This window comes from Blennius ocellaris (assembly GCF_963422515.1).
Source record: "Blennius ocellaris genome assembly, chromosome: 23".
NCBI lineage: Eukaryota > Metazoa > Chordata > Actinopteri > Blenniiformes > Blenniidae > Blennius > Blennius ocellaris.
In genome coordinates, this window is record NC_137672.1 from 11,625,211 (window position 1) to 11,645,865 (window position 20,655).

The 20,655-nt window shown below is 39.5% G+C and overlaps 1 protein-coding gene across 1 annotated transcript in view; it reads right to left on the reverse strand.

The window, feature by feature from the left end:
* The window catches only part of LOC308147287 (phospholipid-transporting ATPase ABCA1), a gene marked incomplete at both ends in the record, with an annotated part of 155,069 nt that overhangs the window by 43,678 nt on the left and 90,736 nt on the right, over positions 1–20,655 (reverse strand). The window contains 6 exons of the mRNA XM_080519394.1: positions 2,044–2,159; positions 3,229–3,406; positions 9,752–9,921; positions 13,784–13,858; positions 17,376–17,481; positions 18,704–18,798. Coding sequence (XP_080375520.1) covers positions 2,044–2,159; positions 3,229–3,406; positions 9,752–9,921; positions 13,784–13,858; positions 17,376–17,481; positions 18,704–18,798 — 740 coding nt within the window. The remainder of the gene's footprint in view (positions 1–2,043; positions 2,160–3,228; positions 3,407–9,751; positions 9,922–13,783; positions 13,859–17,375; positions 17,482–18,703; positions 18,799–20,655) is intronic.

Genomic DNA, 20,655 nt, shown 5'->3' on the forward strand with positions numbered 1-20,655 from the left:
TGCGGTGTCATTGCTGACAGGATTGTTTATGTGAACATGTTTTTATTATAACTTTTAGATTGATTAAAGTATATCTTGAAATCAAAACAATGACAAGAAAGCAGAACTATAGAGCACTGTGCTGAAAAAGCATTAGTTATAATGAGTGAAGATTCACCAGTGTCACACACATAACATTATTTTCCTGAAAAAACCCCACAAAAAACTAATAAAATAACCACGAGTTTATCTGTAACAAAAAAAGTCTGTAACAAAAGAGTACATTTGGCTAATTCCTTCTACAGGGGGTGCCAAAGCAAATCATTGCAACTAGCCTTGGCTAGTTTGTACGGAGGTTGCTACATTGTTTTGGCAATTCTACAGCAATGAAAATAAAACAATAAAATAAAGAAAAACAAAAAAATTATAATTATTAAGGCATACTCAATGTAATTATACTAGATGGGAGTATTAAAGGGTAACTGAAATGTTTTTCAGATTTCATCTTTAGAAAGAAGAATAAATATGCTTTCGAAAGGTATATAACATTCCCAGATAAAAGTCCGAATTCCGACCCTTTTAATTGACTTTACATGATGCAGCAGACGACGGTATATTTGCGGGCCATAAATGTGAGCCGCCTGAGCTAGACCGGATATGACGTACGAGGGGTTATATGTCCCAGCCAAAACAACATCAGCTGATTGAAGAATGGAGGGGTTTGGCGATACAGAAGCACCTAGGAGCGATGTTAGCGAAGATTTAAGTGACGTATCGTTGGTTTTGGACGAAGATGAAGGAGAGGAATCATCGGAGGAAGAATTAGAAGAAAATCAAGGCGTTCAACCATACATGTTTGAGCCGTGAGTACATATTGTGTGTGACCGGGTATTTACCCGTGAGTACATATTGTGTGTGACCGGGTATTTACCCGTGTGCACATATTGTGCGTGACCGGGTATTTACCCGTGTGCACATATTGTGCGTGACCGGGTATTTACCCGTGTGCACATATTGTGCGTGACCGGGTATTTACCCGTGTGCACATATTGTGCGTGACCGGGTATTTACCCGTGTGCACATATTGTGCGTGACCGGGTATTTACCCGTGTGCACATATTGTGTGTGACCGGGTATTTACCCTTGTGTCAGAGTGGGTGTTTTGCAAAGTTTATTGGTCTATTTGTCTTAAGTTTTAGCAGGTTTTAAAAAGACTTACTGAAGGTTGGGTTTAAAAATCCGTTAAAAAGCCGTTTAAAAATGGTGGGGACAGAACCAGGTTTCAGGATACGTTTCCTCTTCACATCAAAACCAAGTGACTCTCGGATTGCGGGTGCTGTTTCGTAACAGTCATCCGTGAAATGTTGACTGCAGAGATAGGAGGCCTCTGTTGGTGTCCAGTTGGAGCGAGTGCGCTGCACTTGTTTTGTCCATAATCTCCTCAAAGTTTCATCTTTTGGGAATTTATGGACACTTACAGACGGACTGGGCATTTGGGAACACCCAGCCGCAACACAACGCTTAGGCATGACTCTAAAAAACTGCTAAATAACGCGATAATGCAGAGCACATGTAAACAAGACACTACGATCAGCTGTTGTGGGCGGAAGTAAATAACTCCTCATACGTCACAGCGCAAAACTACGGCAAGTTGGGAAAACTAGGTCAGATTCACAGGGCGGGAGATTTAAAGGCATTTTTAGACGTTCGGCGCTCAAGAGCAAGATAGTGGTGTGATTGTCATTGGTGTGTCATATATCATTCGAAAGGGGGAAAAATAATGCTAAATACTGGTGTATTTTAATAGAATTATTTCAGGGACCCTTTAAATATGAAACAGTAGAGCTCCAATGTTGTAAAATGTGAATACAGTGCGGTAGGAAAAACAATGGAAAAATAAGGCTACCAAAATAGTTAATCTATGAACCCAATTAAAAAGTAACCTTAGCACAAAACTATCTTCATAATTTACTGCAATTTCAAATATAAAAAAAAAAAAGACAAAAAAGAATGAAATTCAAGGTGAATGGTGGAAGGTTTTTTGGATTTTTTTTTTTAACTTACCCATATAAAATAAGCAACAATATCAAAGCAGGAAGGTTTTGTGGAGAAACGTATGCCTCTTGTTGAAAGCAGAGGAAGATCACAATCACAATCAAGCAGGGGACGATGTAGTTACACTGTCAAAACACAAAGAAAAACAAAGAAAATAAGCAGTTTTCTTCATCAGGAGAAGTCGTCTGTACATGATTAACAAATTGCACTTTGGGCCATTTACAGCTACGTGAAAATGCTTTTGACGTTCTTTTTTATGAAGACAAACTGAAGGGACATGTAATTATGAAGTCTGTGGATGACTTTTTAATTAGCACTCAAATGTATTGAGCTTTAATTTTCTAATTAATTCAGTGAATGCCCGACGTGTCTGATTCTCTTCTGCTTGAAGGAAATGGTCGCTCAGTGACACATTGAACTGCAGGAGGGTGAGAGACCCGTAATCATTCAACGCTTTTTCAAGATATAAAAAAAAAAAAAACGCTTTCCAGAGTAAATTTTTTCCCCCGCCAAAGAGCTAAACCTAAATAATTGATGATGCCATTATTAAACATCAAACACTTGATTAATATGCCTTTGGTGAAAAAGTAATATATTACAGATGAAGCAAACAGACAGTTGGACTGCAACGATGCATACTTATTCATCATTCACAGAAAAAATATCATACAGAGATATTAAAGAGCCTTCTACCTGGATTCTCTGTAATGTTCCTATTTTGATCAAGCATTAGGCTTCAGGCTTGAATCATTATTCTGGCTGCTCAGGTGCATTTGTCTTGCACTCAAACAGCATTTATCCACCATAATGATGAGTGTCCTAATGACATTTCTTCACCAAAGGTAGCTGTTGAAATGTTTACTTGCACTGCGCCTCAGGGAAACTGCTGGTAAGCTTGTTGAGCCTCACCAGCGGGGAGGCTGCTGTCGATAATTACGCCTCAGCCAATAACTGTTGCGCAGATGAAGTCTCTACCAGTGGGCAGCAGCGTCAAAGCCATATTATCAATTACAGGAGATAGGCTTTATATTTCTTAACATATAGCCTTAGGTGAAAATAAATTATTCAGAATGGGGGGGGGGGGGGGATTAAAATGTGGATAAAATAATGCAACTGGAGCTCCTGTGAATGTTTTAGCATATCAGGTTTGCCATTTAGTGGCTGTGAGGGCATCCTGATGAAGCTGTTACTTACCATGTCCCAGGCAAAATTAGCCAACCAGTAGACAGCTGGGTTCACTCCACTGACAAATTGCAGATGCTTGGCTTTGTTCACCCTCTCTTGGATGAGGAAAAGGACAAAGCTGGCAGGGATGAAGGACATGGCAAAGATGACGCAGATGGACACGACCACATCGGTGGAGGTTGAGGCCCTGAGATCGAAGAGAGAACACAGAAAACTCAGAGTTGAAAAGAGCACATAAGACAAACTAAGAACAACTCCTGAATAAATGTGAATATATTTAGTTCCTCTTCAAATAACCTTCAAACAACTTGTATAATAATTTCTTTCAAACTGTGTTTAGTCTGTTTGGCAACTGTTTCTGAAAAAACTAAACAAAAACAGCAACTAATTCTGCTAACATACAGCACTGTCTTGTTGTAATTTGACATCTGCTTCATCGCCTTGCAGCTGCAGAAAAGGAAACCGGGGACAGAATGACTACAGTGTGTAGGTTTATCTAAACTAAGCTGTCAAAACAGTGTGAAGTGATACTTAGTGAAATCTCATGCTTAAACTCAACATTTTAAACTGAACAGCCAAACTTGTTTTTCAGTTTCCCCAAATCAAACTTTACACGGCATCAGATAGCATCTTTCATTTTTTTCCCCTTCTTAAATAATAAATGGTCCCTTGCTAAAATCTTGAAATTCATTGAAGCCTAAAAACCCCAAAATCATTTCAAGAAGATAAAGTTCTTTTTCTTTAATATCTGAAATAAAACTCAAAGTGAGATGTATTATTTGCAGTTGAAACCTTTTGCAGTTTGTTTTTGTAATATCTGATATAAAACTCAAAGTGTAATATTTAGAGATTTTTTAGTTTATTTATTTAGTTATTTTTTTTGCACAACTGATGATTGCACTCAAAACATAATACTCCAGGAATCATGCAGGACTGATGATTTGCTTATAGGCTGGTATTGACAAATCGTAGTTCTATTGCCCAGTCAGGAAAACATGCAACAGAAAACTTGGGAAGGCATAATATTTACCCATCAATATTTACATCAAATAGGTGTAAACAACAGAGAAGTTTTAATTGCAATAAATATAAAATTGCAATTGCTGCTCTGGATTAAATTGGTCCCATGAAATGCTGTATGAGAAACACATACAAAGTCTTTACGAAACGCAGACCTTCAGTCAATTTGAAATCTAAATTAAAGGGTCCCATGCTTCCAATGAAACTGATTAAAGTTCTTTCATGATGTTCACTGCATTTCTATGGATTTCATGAGGAATACTGGCTAACTTGATTTTCCAGTCCAGTGGGTACTCGGCACTATGATATACCATAACATTCGCTTTTGTCAATATTCACAAGGCCATCAACACAACGACTTCAGTGAACATAAAAGAGAAGGAGAGAGATGCCAGACTGGTGGAGCATGTTGTCCCAGTAAAGATTTTCTGAGAAAAGACATGTACCTCGTCTCACCAAAACCAAGCAAAACACAGTTCAAGATAATTTTGGTTCCTTGGCAACTTAATCTTATATCGCGCTAGACACTGTATTTCATAACTGCTGTTACGTCCCAGGAGAATCTGGAATGGACACTGGAGGCCCCCATTGTTATTGTCCATCTTCTCATGTATGTGCAAAACTGTTTTCTACTGCTGTGGTGCACATGTGCAGGAGCAGCATTTAAAAAAAAAAAGATTGTGTTTTTTTTCTCCCCATCTAAACGGAAAAGGAGTCAAGAGAATTCTCAATTATCCCCACTTTTGAGCAGTTTTCAAAAGTTGCGTTTTCAAATAAAACATAATGAAAACTTTCAGTTTCCACTTGAAAATGTTGTTGTGTAAACAGGGCTTCAGTAAGTCATATTTATGGTAGTTTATTAATTTTTTTTAATCATGCATTAGATAGAGTGACAGCTGTGCTCAATAGCATGTCACAATCTCTAACTGTAAAGTAGTGAGAAGTGGATCTCTATTTGAGACTTTATGAGCAAGAAATGGTGACATATTCAACATAATTTAACATGTATAAAGGGCACATAGGACTATTTCATACATAATCAATGTATAGCCATCAGTACTGTACTGCCTTTGTCCAAGCTGCAGTTGTGAATAGATGGAGCCAATCCTAGCTGACAACAGGCAAAAGGAAAAATTCACCCGAGAGTGATCAAATGTCCATCAGAAATAACTCTCAACTTTCAACACATTAAGAAGAAAGGCATTGAGCCTGGAATCAACCTGGGATCTTATCACTTTGAGTCAAGAGTGGTAATTAATCCATCACCAAGCAATCAATGCTCAAGAATGGACTGTACATTTAGTAGTTTTCATCACAAATTGGTTCTTTCTCCTCGTAACAAAGGGATTCTTACTTCACTGTTTTACATCTTCCTTCATGACACCTTACCTTTGAAAATGTCCTCCATCACATCTCCTCAATTAGCATTAGATTCAACTATTTTGGCCCTCACCGCCCATATCTTTCACCCTTGGCCTTTGATAATGTTTCACAAGACATCCCACTGCGTAATTACCATATTAAATAAGCTGACCCACGCAGCGACATTATTTATCATCACCAACCAGGCGCAATTAGAACACATAAATATGGAATCATTGACAGCGGTGGGTTGCCAGCCCACATTTCCCCAGGTTTTCAAGGGCTGCGCATCATGTTTGGGTGGAGAGGTAATGTAGGGGACAAAGCTGTGAACGATGTAACCCTGAGCGCTTGAAGGTGGCTAATTGCTATGGAAAAAGGAGCAAGCAATCTGCTAATTAACTAATAATCGAAACCCAAGAAAGATGAGCAGGGGGAGTTAAGTAATGTGTTCTGCTTTCCTCAAGGTTTTTTTACTGTTTTGTTTTTGTCAGGTCGGCCTGAAAATATGAGATAAGTATTGAATCTCAAGTGCAGTGGACAACATTTGGGCCATTATTGTTTGAATCCTGAAACATTGCATAGGTAACGTGGAAGACGTTTGATGTTGACTGTGTTGTCCCTAATTAATTTGGCTGCTGAAAATATAAATTTTAGCTGGGATGCTTTTGAAGAGCTTTCAATTTGCTGATTACAAATAACTCACACGTCAAATTCAAGGGAGCAGTGAGAAGAGACGTTTCTGTGAGTTGCCAAGTTGATATTCTCCAGCAATTAAAATGCAATATGTATCTTTCAGTAATGAAATGCTGCCAAAGCTGACATTTCTGAAGATGATAGAGGAAATTAGAGGGCACCATTTTTGATGGCTAATCAGATGAAGCACAAAGACCTTGAGAGAACGAAGTAGCAAATGGAGTGGGTGTGAACATTGACCTTCTTCTCACCTGCACACCCTGTTCCTTGTTTTGTGACTCGTGACATCACCTGCATTGAAATTAGTCATGAATCGTACTAGAGGGGAGTGTCACTTCAGATTAGATGGCGCAGCGCCGTTTCGGAGTCCAAACTCTTGAAAAGGAATGAGTCATTATGGGAGAATTATGATCTAAATTAGCAGCTCCACAATGGCTTCTCTTCTCATTCGGAACTTTATATTTGATACTCAGATTCCTTTAGATGTCAAATACTTTTGACAAGGTATCTGAGACACTTTTTTGGCTTTTGGTAAATTATTGTGGTTTTGTTATTTCATGGTAATTTAGGAGAGAGAAAAAAAATCCATCAGTCCACAGAATTTACTTTGATTGGCAGCAAGGACATGAAAGTAAACTTCACAAACAGATGAGAGACGCAGATAGTAAATGAACTTGACGACAAAAAATAGATAATTATGTCAATTTTCCAATTTTTAAGACAATATACATTTGTACATTTGCTGGACTAGTGGTTCACAGCCCAATGTCTTGGCCCCCCTCGGGGATGGTACAATTCACAAGGGATTTCCAAGGCATTGCTTTCTCTAAGGATTCTCTAAGCATTTCTCTTACCCTAAATAAAACAACAACAAAAATAAAAACACAGTTAATGTTCAAAAAAATATAAAGTGAAGCCAGAAAACTGCTCAATAATTTTTATTTTGAATGGTCATTCTTTTGTATGTTTGTTAAAGTGAGTGTCCACCAGCATTTGGCTTCACTTTAAGGTTTGAGCCAATCAGAAATCAGAAAAGGGTTTGCAGGATTTCTTAGAAGTCGCTTCAGGAAGGTCTTCAAGAAATGCCTTTATGAATTTTGAATTTGATGGCAGTGAGCAATCTCACACAAAATAAAAACAAAAACAAAAGGGTATATTGTAGTAGCTAAATCGATCTGTAATAGTCTAGGTTGAGAATAATCCAACTGATGTACTTTTGTGCAAAAGATGCATCATTCTTCTCTGAAGGATTATATCTGCTGAACAGTCTTTTTTTTCTTGCTGTTTTGATTGTTTACTTATTTATCACAACTTGAACTTTGTCCCAGATAAAACCAGGTAGTATATTGCAACTCACAATTACAAGACTATTCCCAGTGAATTCATGAAACTAACATCAACAAATTTAGATTCACACCATCTATTGTTTGTCCTTTACATATTATACTGACTTTAACACAAGTACTTAAAGTTGGATATAGTAAAATGTGTGTGTACATAAAGGACTGAGAACCGACTGAAAAACAGCAAACAATTGCTTATTTCCACAAATAGCCTGCGGGTAGTACCATCAGCATCCATTTGGAGTTGTGTTTCCGGCAACTTAATAAACATGAGTCAAGTATATACTCAGTTTAGTTCTATTTTGGTCTGAGCCCGAGAGAAAATGCCATTCTTCAGCCACTAAACATATTCCCCTCTCCACCAGCTGTTGCTGGTTTGTAGATAGTTTGTCTCCTGGATTATTGGTGAGGGGGCTGCAGCATACAGACAATTTTAAGGTTTGTGGAAAGAAAAGAACCCCCTGCTGCTGCTAAAAATGGGGTTGATAGGAGAGGAGCATAGAGGTCTTCAAACCAAATTGGCAAAGCAGCAAAGGCTAACCATCTCTGCAGGGCTCCGTCAGAATGAGCAGAACCTTTCACGCGACAAGCACTGTCATTTGATCCAGTGAACATATAAAAAATTGATATATTGATAAATTGAGCTTTAACATTCTGCTTAGTCAGCTCCTCCAGACATTTACTCACTCCCCTGTTCCCTTCATCTTGTGTAAAAACCTGCACAGTTATTCAACAATGAAGCAGTGTCCAAGCTAATCTGGACATCATAGTTCATAAATTGTCATCGTCACACTGCACAGAGAGGCAAGGGAGGAAAAGAGGCTCATCCTGAATCTACGGCACGCAGGATGTTGTAATTATCTGTAACCCTGGCGCGGCCTCCCTCTCTAACTCATGGCTGTCGTCAGCGCCTGATCACTACATAAATACCTAACTGAGGATTGGGCTGCAGCCGTGAGGGACCATGGAATAAAACTACCATGATTGGTAGCAGCCACTGAATTGCCGGTGTACTGTCAGGAGCCGCAGTCCTGGCACTGTACGATAATTTGCTCCAGAGGGATGCATTCAAACAGCTTTTTATTGAACATATTGATCACGCTGAGGACTGTGAACAGACAGAATGTGAAAAGTCAACAACTGATAATGTTGAGGATTCCACATTATTTAACTATTGCTGGCCATGATCATAAAACATAACAATAGAGAGAGCAATTAGATCTATATGGTGTGGGACAATATATTGCGATTTAGCACGTCATTAATCTCTGACTCTCATGGGGAAAGGCTTGCTGGCTAGCCCTGGGATAAGACAGGAGAAAAAAAGATGATATATCCTCGTAAGGGGCTCCCATGGGCCTCCAAATCTGTGCATACTCAAACAAATCCTTTATCTATCTATCTGTCTTAGGCTTTCTATTACATTCAATCTTGTTCATCTGTTCTGTCGATGTGGCTTTTTTTTCTTACCTCACTTAATTTGTCCGTTCCTCTCACTGTGCCTTATTTCTCTTGGCTTCTCATTCACTGTCATTCTCTCGCTCTCCGGCATCTCATGATGCATTGTTATAAAATCCAAAACTGGCTTCCAACAAGAGGAAAGCGCACTGGAGCAGCTGAGGAAAACTTCAGGCAGGCCTTATTTTGAATCATAAAAGCTCCTGTACATTTACTTTCTACTGGCACAAATCAATATTAGTGACATGTTCATTGATCCTAAAAACAGAGACTTGTTATGTGAATGACCCTGTGCAATTGGGAAGAACTTCATGAAGAAAAAAAAAAGAACAAAAGTGTATAAAAAAAAAGAAGTGTTGAATGTGCTTGAAAATTATTTCACCATGCAAGATTGCAGTATTTATGGAGATATGATGTCCACCTTCTGAATGAGTCAATGATAAACACAGATGTGGATGTTCACTTTCATATCCACAGCCAGTGTAGATTTGCCTGCATATCTAACCAATACGTTTGTTAGATTCCACACAGGTCAACAGCAAGAACTTTTTTCTTTTTTCACTGCAAAGCCAAAAAAGTCACATGATACAATCATCTGTAACAACCATAGCAGCGTCTACCCTTTAACCCCATTTTTAAGCCTGGAAACTTACATTGCCACAAAGGAGAGCTGCTCTTTGGTCAAGTTGAGGGGATGGTTGGACACAGACATGCCATACTGGCGTGGGTCCTGTCCTGCTGGCAGATTTCCTCTCAGGATACCGTTGTTGGCCACACTGAGGAAGGACACCATGCCGTGGTATGCCTGGTTGTAGAACCATACCTGTGGTGGAAGAGACAGGCACCGGCATTGAGAACAGCATGTGGAGGCTTTGCAGTTTCGTCAGATGTCTCCTAGCAACTACACCCGGCCATAGAAAATTAATTTGTTCATGGACAAACAATAGAGGAAACTTAAACAAAGAGGTTATGAATAGAGAAACATTTCAAATGATGATGTAAGTAGTGTGAACCAGTTATAGAATAAATAGGTTATGAGGTTACATTATAATTCATTAAGAAATCACGATATCTGAATTGTCTTCTTCCTCACCATACATCACCCAGTTAACAAAAGAAACATTCCCATGTCTGCCATTGTGTTGCCAAGATTACTCACCTGTACACCACCAAAGAAAGATACTGTGCAACAAAAACAAGGATCAGGGAAGAATCTGTGTTTTAAAAGTGTGGTTGTTAGAATTGTGAGAGCTCTGTATACCATCAACATGGCTGTCTGAAAGCACATCAAATCACTTAAAGTAGAAACATGTCTTTTGCACAATAGAAGAAATTGAGGAAGGCCTGTCAGTGGAGAAGAAATACGGTTGACACTTTCAGAGAAGCTCTCATTCCACATGCAAGATGCATGGCAGTGAAACAGTATGATGTTATTATTGAAGATCCCCAAAGAATATAGTATGGCTCTGCAAGATATTTTTGTCCACCAAGGGGAAAAAGGGTGCTTGGAGGAGAGGGGTTCAAATTATCCAAAACATTTCTGAAAGGGACGTCAACACTTCCATAGGCAACAGAACTGACAAACATTACTTCTCATTTAATGTAAGATAAGGGGCCACAGTGAATACTAAATCCCGATGTGACATAGCATGATAGCTGCGGAGCAGAAAACATCTTCACTGACATTCTTTTTAATATAAGTGATTCTGTGAGTTTGTAGCTTCTGGGGTGTGGAAGAAAAAGAATGGATGAAAGAGTGTAGGAGTGAGAGAAGGCTCCCTGCTGATAGTGCAGCGCTAATTAAGAGTCGGTGGTGTTTGAGTGTCAGCCCAACATAACACTGCATCACAGAGGAGGATATGGAGAAATTTGAGTACACACATAGATGCACACATACAGACACACTCATTCTGTTTGTGGCTAACTTCTCCCTCTGTTCTAGCTGTATCTCACAAATCCAGTTTGACAAAAATGTCTTTCCGTATTGCATTTTATTCATCCGATACTTTCGGAAAAGTCTGCAGCTAAAACTGTATTTGATGTATTCCAGATAACAGATAATAAAGAGCATATATTTGATAAATACACAGGGGTGACAGAGAGAGTGAAAAATATGTTAGGATAAGTCGGAAGGCAGATTTGTACTCGGAAACTACTTAAAGCATTAACCTTTTGAGGAGGAGCACAATTCAAGTAGAAAATACTTATGAGATATTTGGAAGTCACTGGTGTCAACTCAACCTTAAGAATAAATAGAAATGTAGTCCACTTTAAACAGCACACTTGCTTAGTGTATACTACTGTTTGTTTTATTGTATTATAATGAATGTGGAAACATTAATTTGTTGCCGTTGGGGAAAGTCAAGGTTGGGCTGGCACTTATCAAATTTAGCAAAGTCGCAATAAAAAGCTTTTGAATTATGAGGTGCTCTTCAGTTTGTATTCTCAGCCAAAAGTGAGAACATAAGTATTTTAGTAAAAGACAGAGCAACAGAGCCAGACCCTACCTTTAAGGTAATTTATTCAGAACCTAAAGGGTCACTGCAGGTTTAAAAAACCGAGCATCCAACATCAAAATTGGGAGGCAGCGGCAGAGCTTTCGGCTATCAGGCTCCTCTCAGGTGGAACTCGCGTCCAGTTTCAGTTAGGAAGGTAAACATAGCTGCAACCTTTAAGATTAAAAACCTTCAGATTCACAAAAGTTATGGCTGGTTCAGGTCACCCTGCACCATTTTCTAGTTTGGCTGCTATAGGTTAAGACTCCATGTCTAAAAAAATTATCTTATTATTTACGAGTCTGATCCTGCAGAAAGAAAAAAACATATTTTCTACTTCCCTTGCTTCGAAATTCTTTGTTTATTTGAAGTGCTAATTTCATGGAAAAGTGCCTTGAGATGGCTATTTTGTAATTAATGCAAAACAAAACAAAATTGACAACTATACAGACCAACTAACCCTGTGTCGAGTTACATCTTATGCATTTTAAGTTTTTTTAAACTTTGTACTTGATCGCATGATCTTTTAGACATGTTTACTTTTTGACCGTTGTCTGTGAAAAACACTATATAAATAAAGTTTACTTACTGACACATTTGTCATTGACAGTATAATTGCTAACATACTCTACACAAATGAATCATTAAATGATGAAACACCATAGAGGATGGACAGACAGTTTTTCTAATCCTTTATGTAACTGTTTAGTTGAATATGATGTAGGCAACCGTTTAGAACCATCAGTTTGGCTTCAGCTTTGGTGACAGAGCCAGTAGTGCTTCAATTGTGAAGTTGATGGTTTTATTACGGCACTCAGAGGTGGACGATGAGCACTTTGTGCAGCATCTCAGCCACTGCTTGTGTATTACTGTTTGTAAATGGGAGATTGACACTTAAAGTCATGAAAGTGGAAACACATCACCCACTGCAGTTTATGTGGCAGCATTCTGGTATCTGGAAAACTACCAGTACTTATATGACCATAGTGGTATCTCGTCAGTGACGAGCTCTGCTGAAGTTTAATCCACAATCGATAATAGGTTATTCTTCCTCTGATTAGTTATTTATTGTACTCCTTTATACAAGTGTTTAGTTATACAATTAGATTAATCAAAGGTTGCAGATTTAATCCGACATTCATCCGACTCTCTTTTTAAGTGTCCTTGAGCAAGGCACTGAATCACAAATTGCTCCCAGCAACAATGTAACTAACAATGATGGACAATGAAAATCAATTTGGGGGCTGTTAAATCAGCGAGAAAGCATTATAAGTGACACATAATAATGTGGCTCTGAGATGCTTAGAAGGGGCAACATGAATCAAGTTAACATTCTGTAGTTGAGCCCATTTCAAAACCGTTTATCACTTTTACTTGAAGTGTCTGTGGTAGATTTCCAGGACACTTACCCTCTCTGCTGAAGAGGGAAAGGAAGATTTACATGTGCACAAAAATCTAAATAGTCCCTACTGTAATAAACTGTAAAAAAACTTGTACCAATCCAAACAGAGAAGTACAGATTACAATATAATGAATGCACAAAGCCTTTTACAAAGGATTATAATTATGTATGCACATTTCTACACACACAGATACTAATTATTGTTATATCCTCATGATAAAATTGTATCATTGTGAATACAGTGAGTTAATAGAGTACAGTCAGAAAATAAACCAAAACAAAACCTGGAATAAAAGAAAATACTTTGGCACTTTTTCAACAACTTTTGCAGCAATAGGGATTACTTTTACTGTCAGCTGTAAGTCTGAATCATCATCTGTAAAGGTTGGAAGAAATAATGATCCAGTTTTTCTATCATCACAATTATAAATATTCTCTATAAATATATATTATTGATGCCGCAAAAAAACTTTGATATTTGCCAACTAAAAGTAGAATAATGGCCTTTTCTTTCTTAGAGTAGATTGTATTGTTGGAATTAAATACAAGTGTGAAGCTATACAAATGTTTTTGAAAGAACAACTGTGACAGTATATCATGAGATTGGATTGGTCAAGTGAGATATGAGAGAAGAAGATTCAGGTTTGTCCCTACACTACTCATGCCCTGCTTTCACTTCAGTGCCTTCCCGAAAGGTGAAAACAAATCAGATTAAATTCACCTCCACAATCATTAAATGTTCATCGGATTTGATGAATTGTAACGGTGCCTGACGATGAATGAAGTACCTTGACGTTGTCTTTGGTTCCCAGATTCTTCAGCACTGTCTCAGCATTCTGGAAAATCTGATCAGTCACATTATCCTAATGAAGAGGAAGAAAACAAGATTAAAAAAAAAAAAAAATCACAAGTTGGAGACTTAATTGGATACACTTGGAAAACCACCGCTGCTCTTTGAAATGCAAAACATGAGGCAGATGAAGACAAGAATTAAGACTTCCGGAGAGTATTTGGGTGTACTGAGCCACTTATTTTCCATAGACTTGGGGGAAAAATGTGTGCCCCCTGTTATTGTGGCTACTTTTCCTTTTTTTTTTTTGACATTTCTGCTTAATTAAATATTGCAAAATAATTAAAATGAGAAGTGAGAGAACGCATCAAACACAGTTAACACAGTTTGCCTAATTACCCAATGTAGATTTAGGTAGGGGAAGTGAGCTGAAAAATAAATAACAGCAGAAGAGGTGTTGTTTCAGAGGCTTTCAGCCAGGTCTTTGTGGCAAGGTAAGGAGATGAAAATGGTAGGGAGATGGTCGACTGGACAGGTTGCATTAAAGGCCCCTTTCCTGCACTCATGTTTCACGTGAAATGAGCCTTGGGATGAATGCTTGAGATGACAGGCGTGCGATTCCCTGAGTGTCATGTTGATACCATGCTGTTCAGCCCGGCCATAATACTTATGTGATATAAATGCAAATGGACCTCCTGTTGGACTCTGCCTTCATTGGAGGGTTATAGTAGAGGAGGAGAGTGGGAAAGGTGTGGGGGGGGGGCAGGAGAGGTCGATGAAGGTAAAGTGCAGGTGAAGACTGGGTGATGGTGGGGGGCCGGGAAGAATAGGAGGAGAAAAATCAAGAGAGACATCCCAAGAATGCTGGAGTGTGCTCAGGTGCGAGTGCTTGTCTGGACTAAAACAGGGAGAGCAGAAAGAAAGAGACAAAAAGATATCACCAGCCCCAAGACAGTTACCGGAGGAGATCATACCAGGTCTGTTTTTTTATTTCCATCCCACAATCCTTCAGTCAGCCAATTTTATACCATGCTGTGACTTTCTACAAACTGTAGAACCATCTTAAGAGTGTATTCAGAGCTCTTTTTTGCCCTGCTATAGAACCAGTCTTCTTTTGTTGTGTAACAAAATGTTTACACATCATTTCAGTAACACAGCACGAACTCTTTATCTCCCTCCATATCGCAGTGTGAGAGGAGAGGAAGAGACACCCCTATTCACCCTGACAGAAGTATTTGTGGTAAATAACATCCCCTCTGTTCCGCGTCATTACCTATTCACACACTGGGCAAAGAACAATACTCCTGCTCTTGTCTGTGTTGCGTCCTACTGCAGAAGCGAAGGAATATCCTGCGTTATTGTCTTTTTACTTCACTCCGGTTTGAATAGTGCCAAGTAGCGGCGAGCAGCTCCAATAGGCTGCCTTCCTGAGGATTAGCGGTGGCTGAAATGAGATGAGAAGTGGGCCAGCAGCTGCCTGGGTCTAATCCTTGACAAACTCCTCCCCACTCAAGGACAATGACAAGGCTGGTTTGGCCAGCAGAGCTGTCGGTGCCATGGCTGACGGGACAGCAATAAAGCCACTCGAGTGTGTGGTGACTTTTTTGTGGGGGGGGGGCAGCCGGTATTCTAAAGTGGCCTGCATACATCAGTGGTCAAACGGTGTGTGCAGCAGTGTGCTGACATGTGTGAGTTTAAGTGTATGAGAACCTGCCAGAAAGGAGTTTAGATTTGATTAAATTAAGGGTTTGATCCTTTGAATAATTCAAATATAGAAAGGGATATGGTAGAATAGATATTTCAGAGAATGGGGAAAGATTAACACTACCTACAGCAGTGTGCCATTTTGGAGCTTAATTATGCCATTAACGGCACATAGACCTTCTTGCTTTCACCTTTCCCATCACCTCCTTTTTACCTGCTAGACACATGGAAATGCAATTAAACAGCCTACTTCCCAGTCGGCAAACGTGGCCCAGAGTGCAAAAAACACGCGACTTCCAGTTACCATCTCACATCACAATGCTTGCCGAGCAGCAGCAGAGAGCCAGACATTTCCCAAGGACAGTGCAGCACTTTAATAACAAGGAATGCAGAGCTGGGATGGCTAATGCCCAGCCATTAGGGTTACATCACTGCTGCCGCACGAATTAAAGTCACATTAGCGTCAAGATCTCGGAGACAGAGAAGGGAGCCTGGGTAGGGCTGAGGCCGGAGACGCCTGAGGGCAAAGCAATGTGCTGATCTCAAAGTAGTTTGAATGTCCAAAATTTGAAATGTTAATGAGAGACTACAAGAATGAGGCTGAGAAATAGAGAGAGAGAGAGAGAGAGAGAGAGAGAGAGAGAGAGAGAGAAATGGAGGGAAACAAGAAGGGGACAACTTGAGTTGCTTATCAAACACTGTTTGGGTAGAGCATCATGGAAGTGACATGAAAGACTGAGTGAGCTGAAGTGGTTAGGAAATAAAAATGAAAGCTGAATAAATTAAACTGATATTAAGTTAAATAAACGCAAAAGTAAAAAGAACTGTAGGGTTGTGTGAACACGCGTATTTTTATGCACCCAAGACTGAGGTTTTCTGATTTATTCAAAGCAATGCACAATCATAGCCTGTTGCCATGGACACTCACCAAAACGGATTTGAAGAATCTAAACCTCCTCACTACTTTGAATTCATTCTTCACTCTCAATTGTTCAAGAATCCAACAGGGTCCAAAAGTCCACTAAATAACATCACCTGTATCCAAGATACTGAGCTGGCGGAACAAAGAACGCAGCACTCCAATTAGGAGCGCCGCACTCAGAAGACAAGAGGGAAACTGCAGCCTTGACAGCAAAGAACCAGCTTCTAAAATGTGTCCACGGTCATCAAAATGAGTTCAAACACACAATGAAGTCGGGCATGAGATTGCAACACAAAACCACCATCCTGATCATGACTCATTGTTAGTTTCCAAAGCAGTACATTTCAATAAGCCTGTGATGAAATAAACTGTATTGTAAAGCAATTCAAAAATGCTTAGAATGGCGTTGGGCTGAATCACAACTTTGCCTTACTTGCAAGCAAGTAAAAAATATAAACTGCAACAAAAAGAGGGACAAACACTTATTATACTTTCGTTCTGTTTTGGAATTGCCCACCACAGAGGAAACACACAGCAACATACAATTTAGTAGCAGGTTTCATTCGAAAGTGGGAAAAAGATCAGCCCCAAATAGGTAGCCTTAATTAAAGACTGTGTGTGTGTGTGTGTGTGTGTGTGTGTGTGTGTGTGTGTGTGTGTGTGTGTGTGTGTGTGTGTGTGTGTGTGTGTGTGTGTGTGTGTGTGTGTGCGTGTGTGTGTGTGTGCGTGTGTGTGTGTGTCTCCATGGCCGATGCCATAATCTGTCTTCAGTTTATGCTTACATTACTGTATGCGGTGTACTTGACATAATTCTAAAGCTTCATGAGTCTTGGCATATTTCTCTGGGCCATTTTCAAAATTACTTCTGACCTTGTACCAAACAAATATTCTTCTCCCTGTAAGAAACATATAAGCCTTTGGTATAAACTCATTTGACTCCCGGAGTCATACATTTATTGCATACCTGAAATGAACTGAAAAGGTCTTTCAAATCCCTAAAGGCATCTTCAATAGCTGCCTCGGTCAGACGGACCTGCGAGTTGATTGCTCCGACAGAGATCCCTCCATACCTGGAGATATGAAAAACAGAGGTTCAAGTGGAGGAAAGTGCGCATGAATAATGCCAAGGACACACACAGAGGTGTTGGTGCAAAAATCCAAATGCGGTTGCTTTGAACCCGCTTACCCTTTTAATGCATCCTGGGCCTGTGCAAATAAATAAATCAACAAGTGTGAACTCAAATCTATCTCACTCGAAAGAAAAACTGCAGCATCTGAAATCTCAGCCGAGCACAGCCATTCTTCTCAACATGCTGTAATTACTTTGAGGGGCTTTTGCTGTGAGGATGAGACAAACACTGCATTCACAAGAAGTTTTGTCTGAATGGTTTTCTCAGTGATGGACTTTTCTCTGCCAAGAATCAAATGTCCACACAGTTTGCATGATTTCAATGTTTTCCACTTATTCTGCATTGTCATACAACAGAAACAGACACACAGTGTTAAGCAGAGACTGAACTAAATGCCATGTACTGAAAATGTAACCTCACTTTCACAAGGCTGAACAAACACGTCAACCTACAGCTTACAATTAATCATTTCCCTCAGTGACAGTTTGCTCTAAATGTTTTCATACAGCCAAATGACAGGTTAAGGGAAGCGTGTCAAAGAGCGGCCCAGCAGGATTTGTCAAAACATGACAACTGCATAATGCACAGAGATGGAAAAGGCTCAAAGGTCTGCAGGACTTTGTCTTCTTTCATATGACTATCAATTGCAGAAGTAATTGGTATACCTCCTCCATGATAATTCATCCAAAAAATATTAAATAGTGATTATAAATTGGAAGAAATGTGATGATCATAGCATAGGAGGAATCTTTTTGTGAGTACGATGTGACATCCAGATCCACATTGTAGTCTCAGGACCTCATTATCATCAACCCTGATGTATGAAAAGATCTGGCTCTCCTGTTGGCAGTGATGAGTTACCATAACTCCACTGAGCTGTAGCACTGTTTCATCCTTTATTAGTTACTCCATGATTATATAATTTGAAAAATTATTTAGACCGTACAATCGATTAGATATACCCTTTTATATTATGATATATGGGGGTTATTAATATGTAAACAGTAAATAGTACCTTTTTTTTTTTTATAACTACACCAACATAGTAATTCAATACTATTTGGGATGTGTTTGTTAGATTTCATAGTGTGTCTTACCTGTTTTTTTTGTTTGTTTTTAGTAACAGACCACCATTGTCTACAATCACAGTAAAAAGTATTACCTAGTTTTACCCTGGTGTTCATAAGTCTTCACCAAGAAGTCTGACAAGTTCCTCCCGGTTAAATCCAGCAGAGTGTCTGTTGTGTTCTGTATCCTCTGTTAAAAAAAGAAAAGTAAACAGTGTTAGTGATACCATTTTACCCTTGGGTCAGCCAAACGAGGTGGAAACTCACAACTAACGAAGTCATACCTTATAAAGTTGATCCAATTGATGTGCAAAACATAAAACCGAGTCTGGTGCTACACTTTATGACCAGCGCCTGAACTTCCTGCTGCAGCGACTGAGCAGGTGGCCTACAATGCCTTGCTCTCCGAGAGCTTTCTTACTAAAAACAGCTGCCTCCTGCTGCCTAAAATGAGATTTTGCCAGGGCAATACATTAAGTCAGTGGACCATAAAACCAAAACAATGAGCTGCAAATGCCCCACGGAGCTGACAGGAACTGCTAAGTGATAATCCTCTGTAGGTTTGTGGGTATGAGCGAAATCTTTTGCATTACATTCAGCTCGGTCATTCAGTGCTAATATAAAAACAATGCTTGGAACAGCTTGAACTTTTGGATGCATGAGGCTATTTTAAACTGTTTCTGCAGTTTGAAAAACTAAATTCAAGGTTAATCTTAAGGTGATGCGCGAGACATTCTCACAGGTGCAATGCATGTTATTTCACTTGTGGGAGAATTTGAAACTTTTGCACATTAAACTGTGCCTGTATTTTCCTGCGGCAGCCTATGAGCAAAAAAAAAAGAAAGACTCACTACAGACTGTCTCCAGCAGATGCAACTGCTCAGCCACCCATAAAAACTCATCCACCCAACTTCTAAGCAAGAATAATTTTGCAGGTGCAATCAGTTCACGCCACCGTGGAACATATTTTCTCAACCCTAACCATAATAGTTAATTAAGCTTGGCTATGGGAAGCCTGGCTGAAATCTAGACCCCTGCCAAACTGGGAAAGCCGTGTCTAATGTCAAAGAACCTTAATTAGATGCTCTTCTGTGGATAAATGGCTACATTCAAACATCCAATTAGGAGAGGGTGCGGCACACTGCTATGAATACACTCCACCTAGTGTGGAGTGATACCCAGCGCGCAGCAACACTGAGCTGCTCTAGCCTGCCTATTTAGAGAGGTAACACTATGTTAATTAGCAGACTGATCTTTGATAAAGTGCAATTGAGACCCCTGACTGCAATGCAATTTACCAACACACTGAGTTGCACCGGCTATCTGCCCTTGTGTACAAACAGCTTGATGTGAGCTTTAGGTACACATGGTGAGGTGTTTAATTGGTTATCTCTTTGTGTCAATTACCCAAGTGTTTTCCTCTTTTAATATCCCATATAGTAGTTGACTTTAAAAGGAGCAGATGCGCAGGTGTCAGTGAGCAGAGAGGGGCTTATTTTGCATCCTAAATTGAGTTCATTGGTGTAAAAACATTCTGAGCAACCATTTTTGGTTTTATAGTATATGACAGGTTTGATCCTTGGGGAACAGAGGATGCTGTTGAGCAGAAAGAGAAAGTGGAGGTAAAACCAGGAAGGGGGGATGGACAGTGACATTAAAGAAGTTACCGTGCTCTTAGAAGAGGAGGAGGAGGTTGGAAACATAAGTTAAAAATGTAGAAAAGAGCATAAGTGTGGAAAAGGGGGGGGGGGAGGAGAACTCAAACCACAAGGCAAAGAACAAACAGAAGGAGGAAGCAGAGAAAGGAAAGGACCCATCTGGCTTATGAATCAGAGATAAGGAGGAGGGACGGCAACCTTGGCTTATCTCTGAACAAACATGCATCTCTTTCGAAAAAGCCACAGGAACGCCGAAACAAACAGAACTGAAAATAGGAGCCTTTACACTCCACTGTGTGTACAATGAGTTTAAACGTGGGCATGAAGTCAGTGTGGGTCTAATTATTTTGGCCTGGGTCCATATCCCTCATCAAAAAGACATGGAAATG